Raw genomic sequence first — 9,995 nt, 5'->3', positions numbered from 1 at the left:
AAGCTTTTGCATTGTATTTAAATCCCACCCCGAGAAGCTCACAGGTGTATGTTCTCGTACCTGACACTGTTTCACATAAATCCAGCTGCCAACCAAGAAGCGGAAAGTGTCCAACTGACCCTTGCATCTGATCCAGCCTTTCACGCCAAGGACCAAAGGCAACAGCAAGATATTTTGGGACAAGGACAGGATGTTAGTCTGGTGTGTCCTTCCCTTCACACACAAACCAACTTCAAAAGGACTGTACTGATGGAGAAGGTCCTGTGGACAACCCTCCTGTGCACGGTCCCTTATGGCAACGGGCAGGGACCAAATGCGTTAAGTGGTTTAAGAGAAAAAAATGGTCACTAAACAGACAAGATGGTAGACAAAGAGAGAACAATATTAAATAATGGATGTACTTTATTAATGAATTCAGACTTGAGGCAGGCACCACTTTTGCAAACTGAACATCAGTACACACATACACTTCATTTTCATGTTCGCGGCAACTGAGATTCTTGGATTTTGAATTTTAAAATACAAACGAAGAAACCCGTTGTATGTAGTCTGATGTATTTCAACGTCACTAGTTTTCTGAAGTCCAGCAGTAGCAGTTACAAAGTATTCAGTCACTACAGAAAGCAGATATGATAATAAACAACAGCGTGGTTCTTAACACGCTTCAGCAAACGCAGGGATAAGCACAGCAAGCCCCTTACAAAGCTGCCATTCTGCCATGTCACAAAACTGCTCAGAGCAGATGCAAAGGCGGGAGTCCCTCACCTGCAATCGCATCTGTGTAGCAACAAGTGACACACCTAGCAGTAACACTTACCCTAAAGATTTCATTTTAAACCCTTCTTGCTGAAGGCTTTTGGCCTCGGAACTAGGGCGGCCCAAGGGAATGTACCGTGGCAGTTTCTGTAGCTCAGCTGATGGCCAATAACTCATTCCCTTTGGATTATGAGACAGAGTCTGCATGCCAGCATGGATTATTTTAAACAAATCTTCTACTAAAAATGAACTGAAAGAACCAAAAATGTAACGGCTCAAGGGATTCTGCAGATCATTAACCAGATGTGGGGGGGAAGCTATGACAAAACAAGAGAGGGTCATTCCAGCTTTCCTTGAATTATTGAAGCTATCAAAACAATATAACAAACCCTGTGCACATGACAGTAGAAAAAAAAATTACAGGATGTTTGTCAACTCTCAACTAACTGAGCCGGAATGGTGTTTTAGAAAGACTGATGGGTCAGATAAACAGTCCCAGCACGCGTCGCCTGAAGGGACAATACGGAGACTACAATATAGAAAGTGCGTAGGTATCAAGCAGTAGTTTGAAACTACTTATAAAACCTGTTGCTCAGACATCCATATCCCATATGGACGCTTCACAGGCAGACAGCTAGTGCCACGTTTAGTATCTCACACTGCACAGAGATAGGTCCCACGCAACTGCAGTGACCACAAGTAAGGCACGGTTATGGTTTTCCAAATTTCTCCAGGCAAGATGGAGGGAAAACCTCATTTATTTTTCTTGAAAGAATGCTACTAGGAAAACTATGGCTGGAAACCACACTTACTTTCTTCTGTAATTCTTCGGATTTTTCTAGGCTAGATAGCTCAGTATGTGCAGGACTAAATTACAACACAGTTATGTATATGAATGACGTCGTTGTATTTTGGGGCACAATTTAATAGAAAACATCAGAAATCTCTCTCCCCAGTAGCTGAGAGCCACACTTGAATCTTGCTTTCTACTGATCATGTTTGTCCTGCCCCAATGTAATTAAAGCATCCCCAGTCTAGACCATTATGAGCTCTATCGTCTAATCAGGCTAAAATATCAACTAGCTCTATTTTTTGCGTTTATCTTCACAGCAGTCCCCACGGTGCTGGGGGACCACGCTATGAATAGAACAGTTCTGAAATGCAGTCAACAGACATTTCCGTGGTACTCCAGGGAAGGCACAGATAATTATTTTAATTGTCCCCAGTTCGCTCTTCTGTCCATAATTATAGTTTTGAGTTTATAAATAACGAAGCATGATTTTAAAAACCAAAACAAGCCCCTCAATTACAACACAGTTCCTGAGATAATTAAGTCTCCAAATGTGACTGCATAGAAGGGAACCAAAACTACATTGCAGAAGCCCGTAACATACAGATGTGCGTAAGCAGAGCAAAGTGACAGGATGGAAAACGTCACCAGGAAAATAAACTCTCTCATCATTATTTCACTGCTTTTTACCTAAAAAACACAGTGGTCTATTGTCTTGATTCAACCTATTGTTCTGTTGCATTTTTTGTTATTGAAGGAACCAACAGTCAGTCAGTGAGAGTTTCCTGAGGAGCAGCAGCTTGGAAAGCTAAATGCAGTATCCTGTGCCTAGGGCTTGTTTTGCTGCAGATTTAGGAAAAACCGGACAAGGTAAGTTACTGAGGTAAATTAAAGCACACGGTTTAGGATTTAACTTGTTTGAATACCCCCTTCAAATAGAAAACACACTCCAGTTTTACAAGTATGGTGGTTAAAACCTGCAAAACAAAGCAGAACAAAGCCCTGCCCTGTCGCATCCTTACTTGATGGACGTGCCTCTGTTGTTACGGGGTGTTGCGTACTGCCAGGGACAGGACAAGAAAAACTCTAGGTCGGGAGCCAGCACAGCAGGAGGCTTCATTAGCCATGAACAGGAGCAAAACAGGGCTTCAGAAGGAGCAGTGCCCTCGCTGAACAGCCAGCTTCACCACAACAAACGCGTAATGAGCTGGACAGCCTGTAACATACGCTTTGGATAAACAGAGACAGCTATGGCTTAAGTGTTTCAAAAGATCTTTGCCCAACAAGGAAACAAATTATATATTAAAAACCTTTTACAAAACACATGCTCTGTTCTTTCTCTGCTTAATATCTTCCTTGCTTGAAGCTTGGCTGTTGCCCAAAAGCATCCAGAGCAACGCTCGATGATAACTCAAAAATGTGCAGTTGATCTGTGTGTAGTTTCAGCTCCTGAAGGCCAGGAGCGAAAGTGTATTTTTCAGAGAGAAATAGGCTTGATCACACAGTACAATCATGTTTACACAAGTTTTTAGATGGCCAAGATAAGGGAAATACTTCTGTAAACTCCTTTGAAAAAAGACAAAAACTCTAAGGTGAAAATTTTCTCTCTTTTTCAATGTCGTTTTACCCCCAAACAACTATAGGCCCCAGTAGAGAGCTTTCTGCACTACAGCGAGAAAAACTTTAGCTTGCTTTTTTTTTTTTTTTAACCTTACAGCTATATTTCATCATAAAAACTAGTTTGAAGAAAGAGTAAACTTTTGCTCTTTGGTCTATCTTGACATTCCTCCAGAGACACGTAACAGTAATATTTCAGATTCATTTTTGTCTCCTACTTGCAGGAAACAGGAAAGTTGCAGTCCTTAATTTCCAGGCTTCTGAAATGAGAAAGATAAAGAATTTATACGTTGAAACAAGACATCTTTGCTTTCTTTAAAGAAAAAAATAAAAGCAGAAGTATCACAACCTAAAAGCATTGTTTTAGTGAAATTGGATATTTTTGCTTTAACCATTAAAAACCAAAACATTTAGTTATGCCACATGCACCTCCCATTTATTATCTGTGTAACCCTACGAGGTGAGAAACAAAAATCTGTACTCATATTCCAGTATGATATGGACTTCAGACTGTACATTATTGTAGTAATTGCTGCTGACTGAAACCCAATACCGTGGAATGAGACTAACAGAAGTAGTTTTTTGTTTCACAGGATCAATTTTGTGGATGTAAAGGAAAGGTCTTTAAACACCTTCTATCCATATCTGAATGAATTAAGATGAAAACATCTAACAAATGGTTTGCAATTTTAGGACATTGGTTTTGGTGGGCTGCTTTACAGCTGTGAAGATGCTCACAGTCAGGGCTCTGGGATTCCTCTCACGTTCAGAAAAGCTCTGAGGGTGGCAAAATACCCATGCTGTCTATTACAATCATTCTGATGCTCTGCCAATTTTGAAGAGGAGATGAGTGCAAGAATATATCTGCAACTGTGGACAGCCACGGCCTTACTAAGTCACAACCAACTGAGGAAAACAACCACCCCCCACCATCAACCCAGATACCCAAAGCCAAACTGGCACAGTAAGAGCAGGCACCTGCTGCCGCTGATTACATTAGAGGGATCCTTAGAGCTCACAAGGGTCCCTAACAGACTTTTTTTCAGAGTGCGTCAGGTTCATAAATTCCCCTCCCTGTGCAAATAATACTTTTTAAAAAAAAAAAAATTTCTTCCTACTGGCAGACTTGTCTCTATGTAAGTCTTCTTTTGACTGGTGCTATCTACAGATAGCTCCTAAGGAAACAATTTCAACTTTCCTAGTGTATGAGCTGGGCAGTATAATTTAAATAGGGTAGTGGCCAGTGATGAAGAACTAGCCAGATTCCTTTGGGTTCATTTCCAGATATTAATGTTTCACTTTTTTAACAGAGCATGTTGCTCCTACAGAGAGACTGTAATATTGTGTGTTCCATGTATTAGCTATTTGTCAACAGAAAAAAACAGAGCTGACTTTTCTGACAAGTTTTTGCTTGTATGACTTTTTAGAGTACGTTCTAATGACCAGTATTCTGCAAATTTTTGTGAGAAGTGTCATCTGCTTCATTAAAGCAGTGAAGTGGTGGAGAAAAATCAGGGAGGCTAATGACATCCAGTGTTTCAGCTCAGTAAGAGCCCCACACAGCTACCCTAGCAGCAGGAACTTTTGCCAGTATCTCTTTCACAAGTCTCGTGAAGCTATGCGTTGCAGAGGAGGATATAAACTGCACACTAAAACAACTGTTCTCAGCTCTGCACGCATGTTTATAATGAAACATCTGCAGCTCTTCCACAAATCTCTAAATATTTTTCAATTACCACATCTTAAAGATTTGAATCGTTCCTAATGAGTTGGCACAATATCATATTACTAGAAATCTTACATTGTACACTAAACCCCTAAGAAAGTAATTCAAACCAAATGAAAAAAAAACCAAAACAACCCCTCAATCTGCCATCATAGAAACAAACCCACAAATACCTCAAAGCGTAGCATCAGCTACAGTGTGGGTTCACTTCAGTGAATGTGTGAAAGCAAAGAATAACACTAAACTTCTCTACAGAAAGTTGGGAGTAAAGATGATGCAGGAATATTGTTTCGCTCTTTATCCAAAATGAGAAGTGTACAAATCTAGCACATGAACCGGATGAATTTTAGAGCTGATGAACACTGACTACCTTGTGTGGTGCTCACTGGGTATTACAATACTCCAGGCATTTATTTAAATTGTTAGAGGTAGGAACACAGGTGAGTATGTGCCTATATTGATGAAAAATATATATGATCAAGCTGGTTTTTTTCTTTACAAGGCTTAAACTTACTGAATCATTCATCTGTCTGATGCCTCCATAATGAAATTAAAATAATTTATTAACAGTTGGATATAGACACTATTTCCTATCTGACTATTATGTTTTTGTGACTTTGTTAGCATTTCTTTTTACATCTGAGAAAACACCATCACTGACTAAAAGCCAAGTTTAACATTTTCATTTCATGCACAACTTCAAATGAAAGAGCTTCACAGTTGGAATGGAGTATTTCATCTGCTTAATTGTAGATGTTCTTCAAAACTCACCAATCCATGGTTTGGATAGATTTGTGTAAGACTAGGCAGTAAACACCCAATTAAGCAAGCTATGTGAATCTGCATATAGATTTTACATTAGGATTCTACAGTCATTTCAAATGATTCAGAAGTAATTACATGGCTGACACATGATGAATCAATATGCATGCATGAAGCCATCAGACACATAACGCACATCAGTAACAAAAATGGGATATATGCCAAGAAGTGGTATGCCTAACACTACCCAGCAACAGAACAGTCAGTGACGGTTTGCACATAAGCTAGTAATTACCTGTGCATGCTGGTTAACTTTCAAGCTAACTGCTTTTTACTTGCCCTGACGGGTACACACGAAATGGCAGAATCTGCTCTCACCAGATGTTATGTGAATGCTGTGACATTCAAGTATGGGCAAGTGAACAGTTAATTTGGTCTGAACAGTAATCTCACTGGGTTGTGCAAACCTCTCCCCTCCTCCAAACAATCCATCAAAACACAGAAACAGAAAATTAAAGCCGGTTCTCTCAAACCAGAGTAGGCTAGAGCAGGGCTCAAGCGCCTGGGCACATCCACCTCAAAGCTGTGGCTGACCTGGGGTTCCATCACAGTCCTATTAGCTCATAGTAATATTGTTGTTCGGTGTAAAAGTAACCGTTTTACTCTCCAGACCGATTTATTGGGCGAAGGGAGAGAGTTAAGTGATGAGAGGAGAGAGTCCCATCACAGACGCACATGGTTTGTTTCAGTCAGGGTTACATCCTCTCTTACTCCACTTATTATGTTACAAGGTTAAAATGGAGTAGCATGGAATATTTTCGTAACAACTTGGATTTTTAAGTGAGGAACATGTGCTACACGAAATCAAAGCAGGACACCAAGAAGATTAAGTGCTTAGAGAAGGGGAGGAGGTGGCGGGGGAACTGCACCCTTCCAGGAAAAGGGAGAGAACCCAGCATGAAAAACAGACAGGCTAAGAGGACAGATTTGCGTTCCTGAAATGCTTGCTACCATTTGAGAGAGATGACAGCAATCAGGAGAAAAACCATGAAAAAACAAAGCAAAGCTCAGGAACAAGCTGAGAAACATCTCCCCTGATATCTAGGTAATGACAGCAACACACTGCCACACAAGAGTAGCATCAAAGATGAATTAGATTAGTTCTTTTGAGGCGACTAACATGACATGATTTCTTCAGGCTGGCTTTTCCGTACCCGAGAGTAGTACAATTGCAGAGCCAGCTCCTCCTCATGCCAAACTGACAGAGCCAGGAAATCTAAAAGGTACCTTCAATGAGCATCATCAGTGCACACCAGCAAAGTGCCGGCCACCATTCAGCAAACGAGAAACCCATGTGATAAAGTGCACATTATGAAATATTCCCCCAAATTCCCCCAAATTGTGTGAAGTCCTCAATGAAATTAGGGCCTAGATAAACTCCTGACAACCCTTTTTATGTACATATTAGAGACAAACATCCTCCTCCAAGCTGGAACAGGAAAATAGAGGCTGTTGACCGACCTGAATTTGGACGTCACTCTCAAAACAATCCTTTCACTTGCTCTGTGACGGGGTCGAGGTCAATGTCATAGAAGCACGGCCTCGTGGGCAGTCCTGGCATGGTGCTCATCTGTGGGAACAATAAAACGAAGTTATACTCCTGCACCTGTAAGCAGATAATCACTCCACCCATGTAAACCTTAGATTAAGAGAAAAGGTGGATTGTTCATCATGGACTCAACCACAGATGTGATCTTCACCACATTTTTTGTTTCTGTTAAAAATGTCAAGCTTGGCACTTTTTTGATTCATTTTTAAGTGTATGCTTCTGAAAGACAGGAAAGAGAAAATAAAAAACCACAAAATACAGGCTAGCACAGCAACCTAAGAAAAAAACTCCTTAACAAAATGAAGACACTTTGGGACTTTTTTGTTCCTCGGAATATTTATCCAGAACATTTATCCATTTATATCTACTGGGAAAAAATCACCCAGCAAAGGGCAAGGACATAATTGCCTGAATTCACCTGGTGATATGAATGTATTGAACTCAGACCTCTCCCACAGAAAACCAGAATATAGGAGCAGAATTAATCGCAACACTTTCATGACTGATTACTTAATGTATGGAACAAATTGAAATAGTTCAACTAAACATACGTGGATTACAGTTGAATCCTAATTTAGTAGTTAGAATTAGCAGGTTGAGCTATGAAGCTAAAGCAACCCAATTATCTCGAACTATGCATAATTAAGATCCTGATCTAGCATAAGACACCAGCATCTGCATACTTTTAAACATGTAAATAGTTTCATGGACTTAAATTACACAGTTAACTACAGCTCTGCTCATGCTACTTAGACTATTACTTACAACTGGCATTTTAGCAGCAATTAGAGACACGTGGGTGACGTGGAAATCTTGAGGTGCTGGTCCATGATGGCTTAAGCCACTTTAAATCAGAGGTACCCCAGCTTCTCACCTCCCCTGCCCCAGGACTCCTTCCTTCTCCCTTGTGAAGGAGATGCCTGGAGAGCAGGTTCAGCAGAATAAGGCTATTTTTCGATCTGCTTCATCTTCTCCTGTTTCAGGAGCCAGGAGGGGCTTCCCTGGCCCCAGTGCCAGCACAGGGTAAAGGCTGCGACTGTGGGGCAGTTTTAAGGCAGGACCAGTTTGGATCAACCTGAACCGCTTTGGATTCACACCCTAAGTCTTCTTAAGATGACAGTTAGAAGCCCGGAATATCTCACCGTATTTTCACTAATTCAAGGCACTCTAAAAATAGCATTTGGGCTCAAGGACTCCATAAACCCTTTCGATATCTTATCCTCAGAGGTGGAGGATGGCCAAAGAGATGAAAGACATTACAATCTCTGGAAACAAACCTGGAGTTCAACTTAGCTCAACTGTTTGTTGGCTAAGAGCCTTTAAAGGATTAAAACTTATTTAACAGATGCTAGATTTTGAGGAACAAAATTTTAGCTGGGGCAAGTCAGCAGAGCTCGTTAAAATTGGTGGTTAATCTGACCCCAGGAGGTAATCTTCAAACATGGCTGCTTAGAAAAAAAGAATCACACTGGCTCGAGTACCAGAAACACTCCAAACACAATAACCTAAGGAAAGGGTCAGATTAGGGTACGTTTTCATGATGTGAGCTGAAACCCATTGCTGAAAGAGGACAGTTTCACCCTGTGAGCCCCTGGAATGATTCCCCCTTGGAGCTGGCTCTGGCACTCATCTTACTGCAACCATCCTCATTCAACACACTGAACTGACGAAAATACACATTTTTGTGGCCAGGGTTGGTCGGCTGATGAATTAAATCTGCTTACTGCATGTCCAGATCACCACCAGGCCACTGGCTGCAGGGGAGTGCAGGGGAGCAGCCAGAGAATGCCGTGGCCAGCCATCACCTCCCAGCAGAGAGCACAGGGCCGGGCGGCTTCCTCCCTCCATCCTCTCTCATTCGCCAAGGAGCACAGCTCAGCTATGGTGTTTTCTCAAAGGCAAGCTCTAACAGGCTAATTGGCCTCAAAAGAGGAAAAATACATGACCACCATCCTAGCTCCTCCAGAGAGCCAGATTTACAGGCCCCCCTTGGGCTGCAGCAGGCTGTATTTCTTTATAAGTCAACCTGTTTTGCTGCATATCAGTGATTGAGTTAGCATCTCCCTTACGCTTCAGCTTCGCTCCGAATGCTCGTGTAATGTTTCCATCGTGGGAATACAAGCAAACTGTAAGATCTCTCCACCACAGTCCCATTTACTCCAGAGAGCTCTGCTGCCATTTCAGAGGTTAACCCCACATGGGGAAGGGGGAAAGGAGCTCGGGGAGCTCAGTAGCAGTGCAGCCGTCATCTCACTTGAGATCTAGCTCTGAGAAAAAACAATGCAACAAGCTCTTCTAGTGGACTCAGTACATTTCCTCTGTTTTTAAATATAGTCCTTCCTGATCTTTTGTTATTGCACGCAGTAGGATTAAAAGACAAAACTGTCAGTTTGCATTGACCAAACCCTGCCGCTGATTGCATGACATCATTTTATCGGCTGACATTGCCTTGCCATCTTAGCTAAGTACTAAAACTCCTTGTTACTATTCTTCATCCGTTGGCCACACTAGTTGGACTACTACATTATTAGGGTTACTGAATTATTTTCTGTCTCAGATTCATCCCAGTTTATGAGTTAATGCTTGACAAGAAACTGCCTTAATGAATTACATTTTGCTGGGAGGGGAATGAACAAATTGCCAAAGACAACTTTCTGGTTACTCTGTGTATGGCAGTTCTACATCCGAAAGTAAACTCCCACATACCAGGTTCCCCCTTTTTTTTTTTTTTTTTT

The 9,995-nt window shown here is 41.4% G+C and overlaps 1 protein-coding gene across 1 annotated transcript in view; it reads right to left on the bottom strand.

Annotated features, from left to right (window-relative positions):
* Positions 1-384: 384 nt before the first annotated feature.
* Positions 385-9,995, bottom strand: part of MTHFD1L (methylenetetrahydrofolate dehydrogenase (NADP+ dependent) 1-like) — a 159,094-nt gene continuing 149,483 nt past the window's right edge. Inside the window, exons 27-28 of the mRNA XM_009281550.1 lie at positions 7,173-7,281; positions 385-3,423 (exon numbers count right to left, since the gene is read on the bottom strand). Coding sequence (XP_009279825.1) covers positions 7,192-7,281 — 90 coding nt within the window. The 3' untranslated portion in view covers positions 385-3,423; positions 7,173-7,191. The remainder of the gene's footprint in view (positions 3,424-7,172; positions 7,282-9,995) is intronic.

The sequence above is a fragment of the Aptenodytes forsteri genome, unplaced genomic scaffold, assembly GCF_000699145.1.
Source record: "Aptenodytes forsteri isolate BGI_AS27 unplaced genomic scaffold, ASM69914v1 Scaffold82, whole genome shotgun sequence".
NCBI classification, from domain to species: Eukaryota; Metazoa; Chordata; class Aves; order Sphenisciformes; family Spheniscidae; genus Aptenodytes; species Aptenodytes forsteri.
The sequence above is the reverse complement of the archived record's forward strand: the minus strand, read 5'-3'. Positions and strand labels throughout refer to the sequence as shown.